The sequence below is a fragment of the Trifolium pratense genome, linkage group LG4 (genome assembly GCF_020283565.1).
Source record: "Trifolium pratense cultivar HEN17-A07 linkage group LG4, ARS_RC_1.1, whole genome shotgun sequence".
NCBI classification, from domain to species: Eukaryota; Viridiplantae; Streptophyta; class Magnoliopsida; order Fabales; family Fabaceae; genus Trifolium; species Trifolium pratense.
Window position 1 is genome coordinate 4,848,058 of NC_060062.1, and position 20,994 is coordinate 4,869,051.

The window sequence follows — 20,994 nt, forward strand, 5'->3', positions numbered from 1 at the left end:
TTTCACTTTCAAGTTAAAACAAATAACATTAACCTGTTGAGCATTGTGAAATTGTTTTGATTCACATTACCAAAATTTTCATTTAGGTTTTGATTCACATTACGAGTGTTGCTGCAAACTATGATACCATTGAATGATCCAATGAGTGCTGGGTTGCGTAGACTGTGGAAGGAAAGGTTACATTACCTTGTCCATTTTTGCTGTTTTAATCGATTAGATTTGACCTATGTAATCGGATACCGACACAACATTGACACATGTTGCATTGAATCTCTTCTGTTAATTTCATTTTTACCGGTGTTTATGTGCTAATGTTGTGTCTGATGTTTGTGTATGTGTCAGTTTTTCATAGGATTTGACATTAATCTGTATTTTCATAGTTTCCATGCTCAATCCTTTTCCTGGAATGAAGAACCATCTTGTTGTGGATGGCGGCACAGCTTTGTTCTGCTTGCCGATATTGTCTTATGTAGAGAATTTGAGTGACATTGCTGCTGCATATAATCATTATTAAGCATAAGGTTTAGCTTCTCGAGCTTAAATTTCTTGATTTTACAGGGGATGTTGATTTTAGAATCTTGGATAACATAAACAGAGTTAAGCAAAGAGGGCTTCCAGATGGTTTTAACGATGCTCTAGAGTCAGAAACTCGGATACATGTATGTGACATTAACCCTAACATGTTGAATGTTGGCAAACAGCGGGCTGCGGCAAAGGGTAAACGATAATGCCTTAGATTGCAACAATTACTTCTAGCTTTCATGAAGGATTTTGGTTTAATTTATCTTAATTAGGAGTAAATATTTATCTGCTTATTATAATAGGTTATTATTGTTGTTTGTTATGATAGGAGAAGATGGTTCCCTTGTTTGGGTGGAGGGAAATGCTGAAAGCTTGAGTTTCCAAAATGATTCAATGGATGGTTACACTATTGCATTTAGGATAAGGAATGTTACACACATTGAGAAAGTTCTTAGTGAAGCTCATAGGTTGGTTTGAACTTCTTTACAAAATTGCCACAACTTGTACGACTTAGCAGCTAATGTCAATCAATTAAGTTTGTACTGAATTTACAGTTATGTTTATCATTCCTTTGCCTTGAACTAAGCCATGTTAGTCTTCCTATATTTAAAGAATTGTGAGTATCATATGCTCTCTTTTTGCAAGGATGATGTTTACTTCATTGGTGTTTGACATGTGAAAAAGAAGATCAAGATGGATATAATATGCACATAAATCACATTTGAGAAAGAAAATACAACTATAATAAACACCAACCCTTTAATTTATATACGGTGTACATAAAACATCATCCAAGGTTACAAATCTAAGTAAAATGTTAAACATGTAAAAACTATTCACAAAATTATTGACCTTATTTAGCAGTGTATCCTGTTATATTGTGTGGAGTTTTTTTATTACATTTTCGGAATTTGCTTATGCATGCTTGACATCATAAAGATTGGCCAGAAACTTTGCTAATGAGAGTTCAAATGTTAAGAAAGCCGTCGTGAGTTATCTTTTTCTGTATCGACTAATGTATTGTAATTGACGGGTTGCAGGAAAATTTTGCATCAATGATTGCCGATGCAGGGTTTCAAAAAGTAGAGTATGAGTTATCTTTTCCCAAGATTTGATATTGTTTTTCAGATGGGGATATTTAACTGTAATAAGAAGAGTAGTTGTATTTATAAATTTTTATCAGAAAGTAGAGTTTTATACAGAAGTTGATTTCATCACTTAAACTGCCAAATAATTAAACAGACTTTATAGAAGGGATTGATGAACAACGTTCGTTCTGATGAGAATGGCAGCATTGATGTTGATAGGTTGGCGAATATATAAAAGGGTTATCCCTTCTAAGCAAAAGGTGCAGATCACTGTTTCATTGCTAGTTCCGGATTCAGGATACAATATACTAAACTTGGTGTCTTTCAGGTATACCTTGCTATATATGATTCATTTTAATCTAAAGAACCCTTGGTTTGACATGGTTTTGCTTTATTTACCTTGTAATTATGATGTTTTTCTAGCTCTACATGTTCACTAGTCGCATACATATATGGTTTTAGAATCTCTTGGCCATTGAACGTACTCATTTGAAATGATTCAACTGGATAATAGTCCAATTCTTGGTTCCCTCTCATTCTAGATCTTTTGCATTATATTAGTGCTTGCACATTATTCTTCTTGGTGGATTAAATATTACTTCAACATACATAATCCCCCTATCAATCCATTAATATATATATGAAGATAATTACTTCGTAAAGCAAAATACAAGGAATCAAGAATCCAATGTTTAGATTAAAGTTAGAACATATATAACATGTGACCTTCTTAAGGGAAAACTAACCTAAACATGCTATATATAAATCAACATACAACCAAAGTCATCCCTATGGCTCTGCTGCTCTTCGGAAAGATGCACTCTTGGTGATCTCACGAACTGACTTTTTTGTGTACCGAACGACGTCATAAGCCCATGCACCGGCCAAGGCTCCTACAATTGGAGACACCAAGTATATCCATATTCCTTTGTATTCATTGTGTACAATTGCAGGTCCTATGCTTCTTGCTGGATTCATTGATGCTCCTGTGATTGGCCTATCATATAATAATAAACAATGTTATTAAGTATATATGCTCCAAGAATGAATAAATATATTCAATCAAAGTTGTAACTAACATCTTTGAGAGAATAAATTAATGTTCTTAATACATAAGCATATGATAAAATGATAATTAGGTTTAAGATAAGTTAATACCCTGCAAACAACACATTCAAAAGAACTGTAGATCCAACAGCAATCCCAGCCAACTCACCAATCTGCAAGTTTCAAAATAAAATGAATAAATGAAAACCAATAAATAAAATGCTCTAAGAATTACAAATATTCAAATATGGTCTTTTTTTTGTCTTGTTATGTAAACTATGATAGTAGCATTCTTCCAAATGATTCAAAAAGTAACAACTATATTTAGACAACTAGTAAATTTAAATGCCACTTTTTATATTAGAGTATGAAAAGGAGACTAAATAACCACAATTGTGCTAGACATCACATGTGTTAATCAAAAATATTTATACAAAATAAGAGAGAGGTTTAGGCAAATTGGTGCAGATGGAGAAATTCTCTGCAACATCCTACATAGATTAAAATAAAAATAAACGAAAAAATAAAATATTGAAGAACATCAACCAAATTAGGTCAAATCACACATCAGCAACCAAATGGGCATTATTAAGATACAACAACAAAAATGGTCAAATAAGTAAATGCGCATACACCACAAACACTATCCAACGAAATTAACAAGCAAACAGAAAGAAAAAAAATTATTAAAATGGATAGGAACATTACTGCTCTATTATCGGTGGCAACTCCAGATATGATAAACATAAGATAAAAAGTGATTATGAATTCCATCACAAAAGCTTGAAGATTAGACCCAGCTGCAAGTGTTCCTACAAACTGATTATGTTTGCCACTAAATAATAGTCTAAGAGTTCCACTTGCAAGTGTAGATCCAAGGACTTGAGCTGCTACATAAGCTGGCACCTATATAAGGATAAATGGAGAATAATTACATCATCTTGGCCATGCCAATAATTTTAAGACAAATTTAGGGTTTTAAACAAAAATAATGTGAAAAGGTCAACAAAAAATAAAACACGAATTGGTGCAGTACCTGTTTGAAGGGAAACCTTCTTGTAGTAGCAAATGCAATGGTAACTGCAGGATTGAAATGAGCGCCGGAGATATGACCAAGAGAGTAAACTAACACCATTACAGCAAGTCCCCAAACCATTGAGATCCCTGGAAGCGTCACGATGTTATCGTTGTTCTTGTTCACCACGACAGAAGCACAACCAGCAAATATCAAGAAATATGTGCCTATCACCTCAGCTACCAACTGTATTATTAACAAAAAAAAGTTTCAGGTTCAAATAAATAGGAAATATAATAAAATCAAACATATATAGCGATATCAGAATATTTTAGTGTGTTTGTTTCTGAGAGACACCTTTTGCAAGAAAGAAGAAGTAGGGTAGGAGCTTGAGTCTTCTTCACTAATGTTAGGGACATCATTGTTTATGTCCAAAACAATTCCACTGGTTCCATTGTTACCTGAATTGTCATCCATCACTGATCTTCCAAGGATGTTGTTGGAAAGTATATATTCGTTCTGTTTCTATTAGAATACTGTATAAAATAAAATACCAACGGCACAAGTGGTAGATACATTTTGTTTTTAAAAAAAAAGAATATAAAATATTTATTGTATCCTTTATTGGTGGATATTCTTTTTCCTTTTTTGGTTAGGTTATTGGTGGATATTCTATAGATATTAATACAGTATTAATTACTATAGTATTGATTAGGAATTATCTTGTTGACTCAACGACTACTCAACATTATTGCATATTAGAATTAGAATTTTTTTTTTTTGAAAACTTATTAGAATTAGAATTACTAGTATTGATTAGGAATTATCTTGTTGACTCAACGACTACTCAACATTATTGTATATTAGAATTAGAATGTAAAATATTGATTGTATCAATTATTCGCAGATTCCATATTACTCCTATATTAATTAGAAAATTATCTTGATGACTCAATCATGATCAACATCATTGTATGGATTATTGATTAAGGTATAATAAAATAATTATGAGACAAAATTTAATTAGTTTTTTTTTTGGTAGAAAAAAATTAATTAGTTTTAATCATGAGAAAAATAATACAATTATATTGTAACAAAAAAAATTATTTTGAGTTTTTTTTTTGACAAAATTATTACCGACTTAGTCATTAATTTAGTTTAAATCTAATCTCGTTATTTTTGTAACTAGTACATCTCACTCATCTTAATACCTAGCCGTTGTTTCAAACTTTTAAATTTGTCATGCATGGTTCCATCAATCAAACCTTTTTTTTTTATAACCATCAATCAAACTTATTAAATTTGTCATCATTCATAATCAAAAAGATAATGACATGATAAAACTTCTATTGTTTGTAACTTATAAGAAGAATGTATTTTTAATCTGAATAACTATACCTCAAATTGATGGGATGAGACGTCTAATTTCTTTGCAAGAAAATGATGAACAAATCAGCAAGAATGGTACTGAGCTGAAACAAAATTGAGAAAAACCAAACTGCAAATAAGAAACAAAAAGACATAAACCAAACCTAAAATTGAGAACCCAAAAATTCAAACTGAGCTGAAAAGAACCAATGTTTTATAAACCGGACCGGTCATCGAACCGGTGAAAGTACTGAGTCACTGGTTCATTGGTCGAACCGCATGATTAATCAGATAAAATCGAAAAACTCAGTTGAATAAACCGATCTCTATAACAAAACTATATAGGTATTAAACCGGATAACTCGCTCTCTAAAAAATTCATAACACCTAAAAAATGAGAAAATTTTAGAATATCATAATTTTACAAGTTTATTCATTTAATTTAAACTAGAACATCGACCCGTGTGGTGTACGGGTCTGATTAGCTGTAAAATATATAATGATTAAATAAGATATGATAATTCCAATAATGTAAGATATATGAAAAAAGTTGAGTAACATTAAACGATAGTTCAACAATAATTTTGGAAAAATATTCATACAAAGAAAATTATGTTATATTACGAAAGACATCCTTATAGACCACATTCGAAGTCTTAGTCGTATCTTCACCGTCGTCATCGATGATCAATATTTTTAATCATTTTCTAGAAGTAACTCTTGAAATTGCAACATGCAACTGACCATGTGAAAACACTGGCGACGGAAGATATATCCCAACATGCTTTAAAGATTGTCCCTGACTCCTATTAATAGTCATCGCAAAAGAAATCATTATAGGAAATTGTCTCCGTTGAAATTTAAAATGAATTCTTACGTTAGATGGTGTCATAGAAAATCTATGTATGAAAACCTGATCACCAATATTGCTTCCTGAAATAATTTTTCCTTCAAGAGCATGTCTTCCCAATCTCGTAATAATAAGTCTTGTTCCATTGCATAATCCTAATTTTTGATTCAAATTCCTTAATAGCATAACTGGAACTCCAACTTTAAGTCTCAATTTGTGATTTGGAAGTCCCGACGTATAAATCGTGTTAAAAAATTCGGGAGTTTGAACATCATCCACTGTTTGACCGTCTACATTTTGTGTGAGTGGAGTATCATAACTCAAATATGTTTTTTCTTCACCAGAAATTAAATCCAACATATAATCATTTATTGTATCGACTATTGAATTTTTAGGAGCTAGTATAGCTCTATTTTGGAAATACGTTATATCGTTCATGTTTTGTAAAAGTTGAGGATAAGTGCTTTCAACGATAGAAGCAAGAGGACCACCTAAATTTAGAATCAATAAATCTGATGGAATGCCAAATTCTAAATCATCGTCGTTGTCATCTCCAAATTTAGAATATCATAATTTTACAAGTTTATTCATTTAATTTAAATTCTAAACATAGTCATCACTCACATATACAATAAAATAGTACAAAATACAAATTCAAATAAATTTTGAATAAAGTCTAATTGCAGCAAAAGTCTATTTCTATTTTTTTATATTTTAATAAAAAATATATGGTGTGGGAAAGTTGAGCAAGTTTTTAATTTTTTTTCTCCCTAATAATGGTTAAATTTCACCCACTTTTTATAAAGGAAACCAAATGATAAATGGGTAATAGAATAGTAATATAATTATAAAGTACCCTCCCTTACTGTAAAAAAAAATAAAAATACCATTTCTAACAACTCATTTTTCTCACGTTTTCCTTATAGTATTTTTTGATAAAGTACCCCTCTTAATATGGGCTCCTTTTATTTTTGGATAAATTACTCATCTCTTAACATATAGAGATGAACTTTGCTCACAAATAATACATGGGCTTAAACAAGTAACAACCCAATTCTCAATTCATAAATTGTTCTCATAAATTGTTCAACCTCCACTTTTATAAGCAATATGAGACTTAACTTACACATACTTGCCACAACAATCTCCTCCTCAAATATGAGTTTTCAATTCATTATGATCCCCCTCAATCGGAAGCTTTCTTCTTCCATACACTTGCACTTGTACCGCCATTGTTGCGCTCAAAAGGACCCGCTGCTTGACCACCTTTGTCAGAAAGACCTTCGTCGAATCATCGGCTATGATACCATTGTTGGGTCACAAGGGTCAAGGGGGCATCTGGGGGATCATCCACATTGTGTTTAAAAACAATTCTACAAGTGAGTTGGACACCACACTTTAACTCAAAACCTTAGGCTTTGTTTGGATGGTAAAGGAAAGTGAAATGAAAGAAAGTAAGAGAAAAGAATGTTGAAGGAAAGAAAGTGGGTAGAAAGTGAATGAAAAGTAAGATAATTTTTTAGTTGTTTGGTATGAGCGAAAGTGAATAGAAAGTGAGAGGAAAGAAAAAGATATATTTAATAAACGACATAACTACCCTTATATAAAAAAATGAGATATTACTTAATTATTTATACACTTTTAAAATTAAAATAGGCATTATTGTACTATATTGTGGTTGGATTACTATACTGTATTAACAGGATGCTTCTTTTTTATTTTATTAGAATAAAATAATATAATGTTGCAGTTGTTTAGTACATGCGCTGATTAGTGGCAAGTATTGGAAAAAAGGTTTTAAACTTAAGGGCTGTTTTATCTTTTTCACAAAAAAATAGGTTTCCTATTCCTTTCCGTCCGATTATGAGCGGAAACTATTTTGGTGTGGGGCCTACCAACATTTTTCTTTCCTTCTCCTTTTTCATTCCAAACAAGGGAAGATTCCCCTTTCCATCCTCTTTCCCTTCCCTCAGTTTATTTCCTTTCTCTTTCTCTAGAACCAAACACAGTGTTAGGTTTTGTTTGGTTGTAAAGAGAAAATGAGAAGAGAGAAAGAGGTAAGAGAGAGTATGAGAAGAGAGAAAAATAAGAGAAATAGAGTAGATTTATGATATTATTTGGTTTAAGAGAAAGAGAAGAGAAATATAAGAGAGAGAAGTGTGTTTAATTTTTGAAATGACAAAATTATCCTTTGTAATTAGACAAAAATAAGAGCAATTATTAATAAAGACAAAAGACAAGAAAAAGGGTAAAATTGGAATGATGAACAAAAGTGAGCTCTCCCCCCCCCACTTTCTCCGCACAATGGAGGAGACCCAAAAAGTATGCGGGCCCCATCAATTTTTGTTCTTTCTCTTATCTTTCTATGCTAAACCAAACAAGGTGAAATGACTATTTCTCCTCCTTTTCTCTGTCTTTTATTTCTGTCTTTGCAAACTCTACTTTACCAAACAGAATATTAAGGTGCTAAATTTATGGGTCCCTTCAGTTATCTCTATTATAAACATAGCGAGATTCCCACGGACTCTCTCGTGCATTCTCATATAAATTGTTTAGGTGTCATTTAATTAAAGAGTTTGCTTACGTGACATTCAATTGAATCTTCTATAATCCATTATTTTTAAAAAATAAAATCTCAAAAAAAGATTAAAAAAAAAGGAATGAAAAAAGAATCTTCTCAAAAAAATATTTTAAAAAACGATTAAAAAAAATTAAAGATTTTTTTCTTTCTATAAAACAATTGAATCTTCTCTAACTCATTATTAAAAAAAAATTCTCTAACCCACTTTATTGAAATTCAATTAGGCTTTGTTTACTTGACATTCAATTGAATTTTCTTTAACCCATTATTAAAAAAAAATTAAAAAACTCTTGTTCAACCCATTTCGTTGGCATTCAATTAGAGAGTTTACTTACGTGGCATTCAATTAATCTTATCGAACCCATTATTAGAAAAAAAAACTTCTCTAACCTGCTTCGTTTCCCACTTATTTGTTGGATGGTTGGATAGATACAACTAAATTAATTGGATATATATGTTCGATGTTATATTAACAACTAAGCTTATACAAAGTTATATGTTCTACGTTAATAAATTTTATTTTAAAGAAAAAATTATGTTAATTAGGAACAAAAATAGAAGATTTTGAGAGGACGAAAACATCTCATTTTTATTATGAGAAAATAAATTCAAAATTCGCAATATTTGTAAGGACAACAAACTTATTTAATCCGTAACTAAATATATATATATATATATATATATATATATATATATATATATATATATATATATATATATATATATATGGGGTTTTCTAACTTAGACCCTAGTTAGGTCTAAGTTAGCAAGGTGCACCTTTTGAGTTAGACAAAAATACCCCAATAACTATTAATTAATTAGAAGGATATAGAAGGGCAGTGATGTCATTGTAACTGTTTTTTTTAGCGCGCCCCCCATAGCTCTTCTTTTCGCGCCCCCCATTTCTACAGAACACGATTACTGTAGAAGCCCAAATCAACGCGCCACACGCGCTCCCAAATCGCGACCCAACTCTTCACCATCGCCGTCATCATCATCCTCATCATCGTGCAATCACCATCACCATCGCCGAACAAGCTACGCCAAGGTTCATCGTCGTGCAATCACCATCACCATCCCAAATATTCGTATGTTTTCATCTTCAACATCATCATTCACATAGATAGTTCATGAACGCATACCATCACAATTTCATCTTCAACACTTCATTACTACGTTTCGTTTGCTATATTGATTAGTTAAACTTATGTGTTTCGTTTCCATCTATGTGATTTCTGCAACAATCATACATGCTCCTGTTTGTTTTCTCATGAACAATCATCTATGTGATTTCTGCAACAATCATACATGCGTTTCGTTTGCTATATGTGCATGATTTATGCTCCTGTTTATTTTTCATGAACTATGAAATTGTGCGTTTATTTTGATTTTATGAAATTATGTGATGGTAGAATGGTTTCAGATTGTTGTACTCTGAAACCATTTTGATGGTATAATGGTTTCAGATAATTGATGCATTTTATTTGATCTGTTTTATGGTTTTTTTTGTGCTGATTCTGAGTTCATATGATTTTTGAGTTATGAATTGATATGTTATTACTTTGATATGTTCAGATTTAAACTATAAGATTAGACATGTCGACTGAAGTACGGGATGAAGTTGATATTGATGAAATTGAACTTCTTACAAATGTTGATTTCCCTCAAATATTTGATAGTGATGATGATGCTTATAATTTTTACTCTTCGTTTGCACAAAGAAGTGGTTTCTCAATTAGACGTCATCACGTTTATAGAAACACTACTGATGAGGGAAATCCAGAAACAGTTTACAAAAGAGAGTTCGTTTGCCATCGATCCGGGGTTTCTAAACCAGTCAAAGTTAATGAACTGGAAAGTCAAAGGAAACGGAAAGCTTCAAGGTGTAGTTGTAGTGCGAGATTGGTGGTTGCTAAAGAGACAATTGGATTGGAAGAAAAATGGGTGGTAATATATTTCAACAATGTCCACAACCATGATTTGTTAGATGAGAAAGAGGTTCAATTTCTCCCTGCTTATCGTAACATCCCGGTTGTTGACCAAAACCGTATACTAATGATGCATAAAGCTGGTTGTTCCATTAATGTCACAATGAGATTGCTTGAATTAGAGAAAGGAATAGATGTAGGTAGTCTACCATTTATGGATAAAGATATTAGGAATTTCCTTCAAAACCAAAATGGTATTGACAAACAAAATGATGCTTTAGATGTCTTGAAATTGTGTAAAGGGTTGAAAGAGTTAGATGATGCCTTCCAATATGATTACACAATAGATGAGAATAAGAAGTTGGAACACATTATTTGGGCATTTGGTGATTCAATCCGTGCATATGAATCTTTTGGGGATGTGGTTGTCTTTGATACTACTTATCGAATAAATCGTTATGATATGCCACTTGGAATATGGCTTGGAGTTGACAATCATGGGAATTCAGTTTTTTTTGGTTGTGTTCTATTACGAAATGAGAAGATTTCTTCGTTCACATGGGCTTTAAAGGTAAATATCTATTTAAATTAGATTTGTTATTCAGTTCTGGCTTTCATTAAACCACATGGGGATGTGGTTTCATTAAATTGGCTTTTCTTTCAACTAGTGGAAGTTTGTCTGAACCTTTTATCACAATTGTACACTGAAACCATTCAACAAGACAAATGGTTTCAATGTATAACTTACTGAAACCATTTTACAAGAGTAATGGTTTCAGTGTACAAGAGTAATTAGATTTGTGTTTCAATTCTGAACTTTGACTGTTAATATCTTATTTCAATATTTTCAGAAGTTCCTAGCTTTTGTCAAAGGAAAGAATCCACAAACAATTCTTACAGATCAAGATCCCTCGCTTAAAGAAGCCATTGCAAATGAATTTCCGAACACAAAACATGCCTTTTGCATATGGCACATTTTGGCAAAGTTGCCAAGTTGGTTTTCGTTTGTATTAGGTGCAAGATATAATGACTTTAAATCTGAGTTTTTCAAGGTGTACCATTTAGATTGTGAAGATGGTTTTGAACAAAATTGGAAATCCATGGTTGCACAATTTGGTCTAAGTAACGATATACATATTAAATTGTTGTATTCTCTTCGCCAACGTTGGGCTCTAGCTTATTTGAAGGACTTTTTTTTTGCTGGGATGACAACAACTGGACGTTCGGAATCGATAAATTCATATATAAAACACTTCTTGGATGCCAAAACAAGTTTGACTGATTTTATTACTAGGGTATGAACTTAACTTTTTTTTTTTATGCAAGTTATGATCTTACTCAAGTACTCTGTTTCAGTATTTGACTATATCATTGGATAAAAGTACTGAATTGGTGTTAAAGTTATGATCCTACTAAGTTATGATCTTACTCAACTATTGTTGTATTTTTGGTAGGTTGGTGTTGCTGTCCAGATTAGGAATCGAGTTGGAGAGGAAGCAAGAATGCGTCAAAAGTATCATAATCATCTGCTTAAAACAAGTTTTCCAATGGAGGAACATGTTGCATCTATACTCACACCTTATGCTTTTGGGTTGATTCAAATTGAGATTGAGTTATCTACAAAATATGCTGCAACTGAAACAAACAGTGGCTCTTTTATTGTGAAGCATCACACCAAAGATGATGGAGGTCGTCTTGTAACTTGGATAGAAAGTCAAGAATCAATTCGTTGCTCTTGTAAGGAATTTGAGTTTTCTGGAATATTGTGCAGGCATGCTATTCGAGTGCTTCTAATGAAAAATTATTTTCACATACCTTCAAAGTATCTTCCTTTTCGATGGAGACGTGAAAGTTCATTGATCCCAAAATCTAGTCACATAGTAAACAACAATGATGTCTCCTCTGCTGCGTTTCATTCTCTGATTCAATGTCTTGAATATGAATCTTTAAAAACAAAAGAACGGAAACAAATTGCTACTAAAGGGTTGGAGGATCTTATCCGAGAGATAAAAGGAATGTCCGAAAGTCATGAAGATCAAATTGGTTTGGAAGTTGTTCCAAATAATGATGAATGTGATGTTGGAATTCCAGTTAGAACTAGAAGCAAAGGTCGACCAAAAGGTTCAAAGGCAAAAGTAGTAGTTGAAGTTGTTTCAGATGATGATGAATGTGATGTTGGAAATCCAGTTAGAACCAAAAGCAAAGGTCGACCAAAACGATCAAGGCCAAAAGGAGGAGTTGAAGCTGCAACCAAGATTCGCCATTGTCTTTTTCCGAATTGTGGTGCAACCGGCCATGACACACGGAATTGTCCAAACAAAAGGAAACATAATGACATGTTGCCTAATGAATCACCTAATGTGTAAGTTTTACTTGAATGAAAAGAATGAATTGTTTTTTTTCAATGCTAATATTGACTGTTTGTTTTTCTTATGATAGGTTCAAAAAGGGCTGGAGAAATTCATCTAATTAATAGTCAAAAAAGGCTTCGAGGATGTAATGGATAAAAGTGATGATAGTAATTCAACAGAGATGTGTTTCATGTTTTCTGGTGTGGTTTTAGTAGTGGGAGTAGTAGCTATAATACAATGATATAGTGTTGACTATATCATTGGATAAAAGTACTAAGTTGCTTTTCATTAACTAGTCTTATAGTTCTCTTTAATTGATGTAATGAGATGTTAAAGTTTGTTTTATTGGTATCATAATATGTTCAAGTGTTATTTTTTCAATCGGCCGAATATAAATATGATGTTAATGTATTGGTATGCTGTTAAATTTTGTATAATGCTATGAAACCATTTAACTGTAATAATGGTTTCAGTGTATAACGGTATGAAACCATTTAACTAGAAAAATGGTTTCATTAAACTAATACGTTTTTCTTGAAACAGATATACCCATGACTAGCATGACTAGCTGTTAAACATTAAACTAGCTATGAAACCATTTAACTGTAATAATGGTTGCAGCTAAAATAAATACCAAAACTATGTATAATGTTATGAAACCATTTAACTAGAAAAATGGTTTCATTAAACTAATACGTTTTTCTTGAAACAGATATACCCATGACTAGCATGACTAGCTGTTAAACATTAAACTAGCTATGAAACCATTTAACTGTAATAATGGTTGCAGCTAAAATAAATACTAAAATTATGTATAATGCTATGAAACCATTTAACTGTACTAATGGTTTCAGTGTATAACGCTATGAAACCATTTAACTAGAAAAATGGTTTCATTAACTTCATAGTTAAAAGTGGTTCAGAATATATCAAAAAGAGCGAAAATACTAATTATAAGTGGCAAAAAATAATAGTAACATTTTACTGGTTTAAAATTAGGACCACGTGGTATTCTAACAACTACTCAAAGTATCATAGCAGCAGAATTCTAGCTACAGTATAGCATGGGGTTGTGTTAAGTTAGATTTTCATCAGATAAGGTAACATTTTTTGCTTACTGAAACAAACACAGCCATGGTTGAAGCTACAGGGATGAGAATGATGATGATGTTCACCAACACAACCACTGTTATTCCTGCTTTCAACCCAACAATTCACAGAACAGGTCTCTGTCAACTACCTCTCTCACGAAGAAACAACCATGTTTCTGTTGTATCTGCAACTCAAACTAAACCATTTATGGAAACTATTCCTTTGGTGATGTGAAACTGATTCACTTGAAAGTTCAACTTCTCTTGAGAAATGGCTTTCAGAGTCAGGTCTTCCATCTCAGCAAATGGCTATCGATAAAGTTGATGTTGGAGAGAGAGGACTTGTTTACTGGTTTAAAATTAGGACCATTTACATGTAATAATGGTTGTAGCTAAAATAAATACTAAAATTATGTATAATGCTATGAAACCATTTAACTGTACTAATGGTTTCAGTGTATAACGCTATGAAACCATTTACCTGTACTAATGGTTTCAGTGTATAACGCTATCAAAAAAAGCGAAAATACTAATTATAAGTGGCAAAAAATAATAGTAAATTCAAACAACCTCAATCTGAAACAACTACATTAGTTATACATTAATCCAGAAATTCAAATTCATAATCCAGAAATTCAAATTCAGAAACAACCTCAATCTGAAACAACTACATTAGTTATACATAATCCAGAAATTCAAATTCAGACATCATCCTAGCTTTTGAGTCAGTTCTTCACAGTAAGAAGTTGCATTCTTTTCCACTTTGTGTCTTATTGAATTGCTGGAGTCGGTTAAAATTGTGGACAATATCCCAATTCTTAAGTCCATCACCCTTGCAATTTTGTCTCGCTTTCCGAGTTGGCTCCAATTTTTGAAAGACTCCATTTGGGTGTAATGGTCACCTTGCCATTCTTCAAGGAATTTCATGCAGAATACTCCACAATTGTCTTTATCAATTTGAGTTGGCATTTTTGGAGATTCCCAACTAAATTTGCTAAAGTGGAAAGGGAATGGCATTTTTTTATGAGTATACAATCCTATAAGAAATGCATTCACCTCATTCAACCATACATCAAACATCTTTTTGTATATATTTGGTGGGTCCAAATTCAACCTATCTCCATACATGCTGTTTAGGAATTGGAATATGTGGCTTTTCAAATTGACAACAAAGCACACATAATGACTCCCTGGATTGCCAATCAATACCGGCGTCATGATCTGTTTAAAAGCACACAAAATATATTAGGATGCTTAAAAAAATGGAACAAAATTGAGCATATAACTCAAACTGGAAGTTTGCCTGAAACAAGAATAAACATCTTTTTTTCCCCTGAATCAGAAGACTCACAGCTAGCCCCTAAATCTAAGGTTTATTAGCAATGATTTATGTACTTACTTATTGCCACATCTAAACTGTAATTTTAATTAGAAGGTACTACAATTGCAAGTGTTTAACATAACCAGAAATGATTACTTAAATGTATTTATTAGAACTTGGTAAAGATTACCTTTAATTAACCATAAGACTAAACCGTAAGATATTGAAACCATTTAATAAGACAAATGGTTTCAATGTATAACTTATTGAAACCATTTAACAAGATTAATGGTTTATTGTATAACATATCCAATGAAACCACTAGTATATCCAACGAAACCACTAGTGTTGTTAAATGACTTCAATAATTAACCTATTAGTTTGGTTAATTATACACAATTGACATTTAATAGACTTTTTCATAATTAAAGCAACTAATAGTCGGGGAAGGACTTACGTATTCCAGACTTGTAGGGTCAATTTTCTTCCAATCCATGTACTTGAACCATTTAAGTCTTGCAATGAAGTTATTGAACGCAGCTGGTTGCTCCATTTCCAGTGCATCCGGTCTTTCCATGTATTGCTGTTTATATGAAATGAGTAAAATCAATTCCAAAAAAACTTAAAAGTAAGTAAACTATTAATATTCATGGAATATAATCCGTACATAATTGATATATTGTGTAACAAGCCTTGTCATTTGTCCTTTTCGTTGCCTCCAATTCAAGTAATTTACCCAACTATTTACAACAAAGCAACTGATCCATTCATCTTTGTTTAGAGTCCATAACTCTTTCCGTTGTAGAGTGAAGTCATGTGATCTGGAGCAGTACAGAATTTCCTCCCTATATAATTATCAAGCAGTTAGGATTTGTAGTCACCTATTCTAATCACAATATTTTAAAATGATTTTGACTTACTCATCAATTGAACTGCTCCATGCATAGGTGCATATATCCTTCTGCAATTTAGTTGCAGTTGACTCGTAGACAGCAGTATCATATGGGCTTGTAAGGTACTTTGATTTCTTCACAGCTCGTCTACGTTCAGGATATGTGCGATCCTCCTTTTCATGCTTCCTCTTCATTCTAGTTGGCTTAACAGTGTCCGCTTGACTCAAGTCAATGATTTCATCAACCAACACCGTCCTTAACGGAGTTGCCCTGCCAAATAAATGCCATAGCTGTTATTTTGCAGAATTGTGGAGAATTTAATTAATGAAACCATTTTTCTAGTTAAATGGTTTCATAGCGTTATACACCGAAACCATTATCATAGTTAAATGGTTTCAGAGCTATTTTAATGTTTAAAAGTTGGTCCTATGTATATCTGTTTCAAAAAAATCTATTAGTATAATGAAATCATTTCATATAAAGGAATTGTTGATTCTTACTCTACAACAACATTTTCACAGTATTCTGATGATGGATCAAAATACTGTGGATACTGCAGTATTGTTTCTTGTGTAACAGAGAGTGGTGGTTGTGGTCCTTGCCCATCATCTGCTTCCTCATCATCTGCAGTATTGTTTCTTTTTTTAACTGATGCTTTATACCTTAGACTTTTTTTACCAACATTTCCCTCATCAGCTCCACATCCGACATCCTTCTTCTCATGTTTCTTTTCATGAGTTTTCTCATCCTTCTTGTCATCCTTCCCATCCTTCTTTTCATCATTCTTCTCAACCTTCTTCTCATGTTTCTTTTCATCAGTTTTCTCATCCTTCTTGTCATCCTTCTCATTATTCTTTTCATCACTTTTCTCACCCTTCTTCTCCATCCTGAAACAAGTGTTAAAGATATGGGTCTAAGATGTTAGAATATTATCTAAGGATATTCTACAAAATATAAATTTTATAATATTCCTTAATATTCTACCATTTATCAAGAAAAATGGTTTCAGTATATAACTTACTGAAACTATTTATATTTAAAAAACAAACTGAAACAAAATACTAGTCATTACTTACCCTGCATCAAAATATTGTGGATACTGCAGTATTGTTTCTTGTGTACCAGAGAGTGGTGGTTGTTTTCCTTGTCCATCATCTGCTTCCTCATCTCCTACATTGGGAATTACTTTTCTTCTGTTAGCTGATGATTTATATCTTAAACCTTGTTTCCTAACATTTCCCTCATCAATATTTGCCTGTTCATTTCCAACTTTTTGTTCAGCTGCCCCATCTTTTTGTTCACCTTGTTTCCTAACATTTCCCTCATCAATATTTGCCTGTTCATTTCCAACTTTTTGTTCAGCTGCCCCATCTTTACCTTCAGCTAACCTTCTTTCCAATTTTTCAGCAGCTCTATTGTAGATCATTATACAGGACCTACAGTGATTAAGATGCATCGGTGCCTGCATACAAACAATTATTAACATAACCGGGTTCACAATACTAATAATTATACAAAATAATAAGAACTCAACCATTATACCATCACAAAAATCATCACAAAAAAAAGCATAAAACAGAACAAATAAAATGTATCAACTATTTGAAACCATTTTGCTGGTATAATGGTTTCAGAGTATAGCTTATTGAAACCATTTAGCAAGATTAATGGTTTCCACATAATATTCCTTAATTGTTTAATTTCTATCTTTATTTTTCACTCACCGCAGACAATGGACAAGTATCTGCATCAAAGCATAGCACGAGTGGCACTTCATCAATGTTGTTCAATGTAGTTACACCGGCTGTCAACCCATACTCGAGTCCCATAACATCGTGGACCTTTTGAATATCTTGGGTTGCCGTCTTTACGTCCCAATCACGAAGTGAGGGTCGTTTGTATCTCCCGGTCAGAAATGGGCTTTTCTTCCCCATCTTTTCCATATAATTAATCTGCACAATAAATTAGTACAGTCACAACAACAAATCTATTTTTTTAATGAAACCATTTTTCTTGTTAAATGGTTTCATAGCGTTGTACACTGAAACCATTATCACAGTTAAATGGTTTCATAGTTAGTGTCATCCAATTTTAAACAAAGGAATTCATCATAAACTTGGTAAAAATGCATCGGAATCATACTATTTAGAAGCTCATGCGTTTGTTACAAAATCAACAAAGTTTATGGACGAGTATAATATCTGAGTAATGCTTTGTTGAATTCAAAACCATTTTTCCTATTTGTGTTTACATTACTAGACTAGGACTACCATTATCACTATCATATCAATTTACACTTGTTGAATTCGAAACCATCTTCCTAATCACAGTATTGAGTGTAAAACTAACTATAGTGGTCCAAAAATGTTCAAGTTGTTAATTGTTATCCAAAAAAAATATAAGTAGTAAGGTATAGAAATATTACCATGAGGAAATGGAAGTCGGCTAATGGATTTGCAACAATCGGATTTTGCAAACCTTCTTTCATATATTGAAGAACATATGAACACCAATTGTACGATGACACGCCGGCTGGATCCTCCAATATTTGTGCATATTGTAGTGATACACCACTATGATTAGTGGGGCACAAAATATTGTGAATGATATAACAGATTGCCCCTTTAACCCATGCTTTTGGATGCTCGATCGTCTTCAATTTGCTTTCCAAATCACTCACCTTCACACGTGGAGAACTACCCCCACCCAATCCTAATTCTCTTCTTAGTCTCCTTATAGCTCCATCAGAACAAAGATCCAAGTTAATTTCCTTCCCCGCCATTGGTAGATCATACACTCGATGTACATCATCATCTCTCAAAGGGAGTACCTTTGTCTTTGTCAGTCTAATCCACATGTGCTCTTTTTCAAAGCTTTTTACTATCCAATCCACAAAGGAGGTAGGAATCTTTGTCCAATTACATATATACCTCATTCCTCCAAAGCCACATTCGGTAAGTTCCTTAATTATCTGATCTTTCCTTCTTTTTCCTTCTATCAATTGCATAATGTCGTACACCTTAGGTATGCTAAGCTTGTGCCTCACTCTTGGATCGGCATCGTTATCTTTCCCCACTTTATCGCTTACTTTCTTCTCATCTTTTTTTTCCTTTCCTTTATGCTGTACATTTGCCTCAGCACCAGATGATGAAGCATTCCCTTTCTCCTCATCCGAAGCTGTCAACCCGAGACTGAAGGTTGGTGCATCTACCATCTCTAGGTACTTAAATGTTTTCACCCTAAAACATAACAAATTCATAAGAACTCAACCATTATACCATCACAAAAATCATCACAAAAAAAGCATAAAACAGAACAAATAAAATGTATCAACTGTCTGAAACCATTTTGCTGGTATAATGGTTTCAGAGTACAACTCAATACCAAAATGGTTTCATAGCGTTGTACACTGAAACCATTATCAAAGTTAAATGGTTTCATAGTCAGTGTCATCCAATTTTAAACAAAGGAATTCATCATAAACTTGGTAAAAATGCATCGGAATCATACTATTTAGAAGCTCATGCGTTTGTTACAAAATCAACAAAGTTTTAATGAAACCATTTTTCTTGTTAAATGGTTTCATAGTGTTGTACACTGAAACCATTATCACAGTTAAATGGTTTCATAGCCAGTGTCATCCAATTTTAAACAAAAATGGTATTCTATACACATAAACAACCAATATATCAATGAATAACCCAATACCAAAATGGTATCTTAACATGAAAATCAAAGTTAGCAACAACTATCTTGGCCACGACATCAAGGTTTTTCATGTGTCTGTGAATGTAATATGACTGCAATCGAGTCTGTATTGGCCGCATTTGACCATGATTATCCACATTATCACGGATAACAAACCTCTGTAGCAATAGCCATCTGAACTGAAAGAGAAACCATCTGAACTGAAATTGTAATGAGCCAACCTATATTTTGGCCCAAAACTCTTTAGCTAGCCCATATATGGTTTGCATGGAATAAACACATAGAATCGATCCTTTTTCGATATTTCAGTAATCCTTTATTCCAGTCAAAAAATTCTAAAGAATCATGCATGAGTAAATATACTAAATTCATGTATGCCTTTTGATGTGTATAACATGTCTTCAAATTTAGATCTAGTTGAGTTTCTCTCAGTCAAACAAAGGTTAGATGAATGTGCAAAGACAATCAAATACGAGTTAGTCGAGTTTTTCTCAAGTCTACTGAAGTCCACAGGTCGTGGAGCTATTAGTCGTGTTCCTTGTTTGTCATGCCACTAACCAAGATAGCTATTTACACAGAGCCAATTATGAGGAGATGATGCATATGCATGAGTTAAAGAAATGAGAAATGCCACAAAAGAGACAAGAGCCAGTCGAACATTTGGAAACAGCTCTCTGAAACCATTCTACATTCACAATGGTTTCATCCAAATATCAGTATAAAATATTCACAACTTAGTCAAAAAGCCATTAGGACTCCGAACATTAGTGATTATTTATTAGTGAAACCATTCTACATTCACAATGGTTTCATCCAAATATCAGTGACTAGTATTTATTCATCCCTGACTTTTGTTAATTCTTCAAAACCATAGGTAGACCCAATTGAATGAAACCATTATAGTAGCAAAATGGTTTCATAGTTTTTCACACACACAATTTCATAAATAAAAACAAAAACGCACAATTAAAGTTCAGATTCAGAACAAAAATGAAATAGAATTACAGATACAAGAGATGGAAGGGATACCGTATGTTGCGATGATGATGTTGATGGTGTTTTCGTTGGATCGTTGAATTGCGATGTTGATGGTGGTTGCGATGATGATGATGATGATGATGATGGTTTCGTTGAATCGTTGATTCTCTGAAATTAAAGAGAACGATGGTGGTTGCGATGATGATGATGATGGTTTCGTTGAATCGTGACGGTGGACGGTGGCTGCGATGAT

General features: G+C 32.8%; 3 protein-coding genes and 1 long non-coding RNA gene across 4 annotated transcripts; 2 read left to right on the forward strand and 2 right to left on the reverse strand.

The window, feature by feature from the left end:
- Positions 1-387: 387 nt before the first annotated feature.
- LOC123921524 lies at positions 388-1,726 on the forward strand. The gene is made up of 3 exons (XR_006814115.1): positions 388-717; positions 851-989; positions 1,563-1,726. It is a non-coding gene; the product is annotated as an uncharacterized LOC123921524 (long non-coding RNA).
- Positions 1,727-2,317: 591 nt separating this feature from the next.
- On the reverse strand, positions 2,318-4,155 carry LOC123921521 (aquaporin NIP1-2-like). The gene is made up of 5 exons (XM_045974104.1): positions 4,030-4,155; positions 3,694-3,918; positions 3,366-3,563; positions 2,769-2,830; positions 2,318-2,607 (listed from the first exon to the last, which is right to left on the reverse strand). The coding sequence occupies exons 1-5, from the start codon at positions 4,147-4,149 to the stop codon at positions 2,400-2,402; spliced, it is 813 nt and encodes a 270-aa protein (XP_045830060.1). The 5' UTR covers positions 4,150-4,155; the 3' UTR covers positions 2,318-2,399.
- A 5,722-nt stretch (positions 4,156-9,877) lies between these two features.
- On the forward strand, positions 9,878-13,122 carry LOC123921519 (putative protein FAR1-RELATED SEQUENCE 10). The gene is made up of 3 exons (XM_045974102.1): positions 9,878-10,970; positions 11,854-12,761; positions 12,839-13,122. Exons 1-3 carry the CDS (start codon positions 10,068-10,070, stop codon positions 12,870-12,872), a joined length of 1,845 nt encoding a protein of 614 aa, XP_045830058.1. The 5' UTR covers positions 9,878-10,067; the 3' UTR covers positions 12,873-13,122.
- Positions 13,123-14,549: 1,427 nt separating this feature from the next.
- On the reverse strand, positions 14,550-20,994 carry LOC123921982. Its single transcript, XM_045974735.1, has 8 exons — positions 20,793-20,994; positions 18,481-19,294; positions 17,780-18,007; positions 17,132-17,517; positions 16,083-16,325; positions 15,830-16,007; positions 15,620-15,745; positions 14,550-15,062 (listed from the first exon to the last, which is right to left on the reverse strand). The coding sequence occupies exons 2-8, from the start codon at positions 19,267-19,269 to the stop codon at positions 14,550-14,552; spliced, it is 2,463 nt and encodes an 820-aa protein (XP_045830691.1). The 5' UTR covers positions 19,270-19,294; positions 20,793-20,994.

Coding starts and splice junctions, on each gene's coding strand:
- LOC123921521 (XM_045974104.1), bottom strand. CDS start 4,149: ATGGATGACAATTCAGGTAACAATGGAACCAGTGGAATTGTTTTGGAC. Junction 3,564..3,693: donor GAAGGTTTCCCTTCAAACAG/GTACTGCACCAA, acceptor ATCCTTATATAG/GTGCCAGCTTATGTAGCAGC. Junction 2,608..2,768: donor TTGAATGTGTTGTTTGCAGG/GTATTAACTTAT, acceptor ATTATATGATAG/GCCAATCACAGGAGCATCAA.
- LOC123921519 (XM_045974102.1), top strand. CDS start 10,068: ATGTCGACTGAAGTACGGGATGAAGTTGATATTGATGAAATTGAACTT. Junction 10,971..11,853: donor CGTTCACATGGGCTTTAAAG/GTAAATATCTAT, acceptor TATTTTTGGTAG/GTTGGTGTTGCTGTCCAGAT. Junction 12,762..12,838: donor CCTAATGAATCACCTAATGT/GTAAGTTTTACT, acceptor TTCTTATGATAG/GTTCAAAAAGGGCTGGAGAA.
- LOC123921982 (XM_045974735.1), bottom strand. CDS start 19,269: ATGGTAGATGCACCAACCTTCAGTCTCGGGTTGACAGCTTCGGATGAG. Junction 16,326..17,131: donor CCACAATATTTTGATGCAGG/GTAAGTAATGAC, acceptor TTTATTTGGCAG/GGCAACTCCGTTAAGGACGG. Junction 15,063..15,619: donor ACCCTACAAGTCTGGAATAC/GTAAGTCCTTCC, acceptor GCTTTTAAACAG/ATCATGACGCCGGTATTGAT.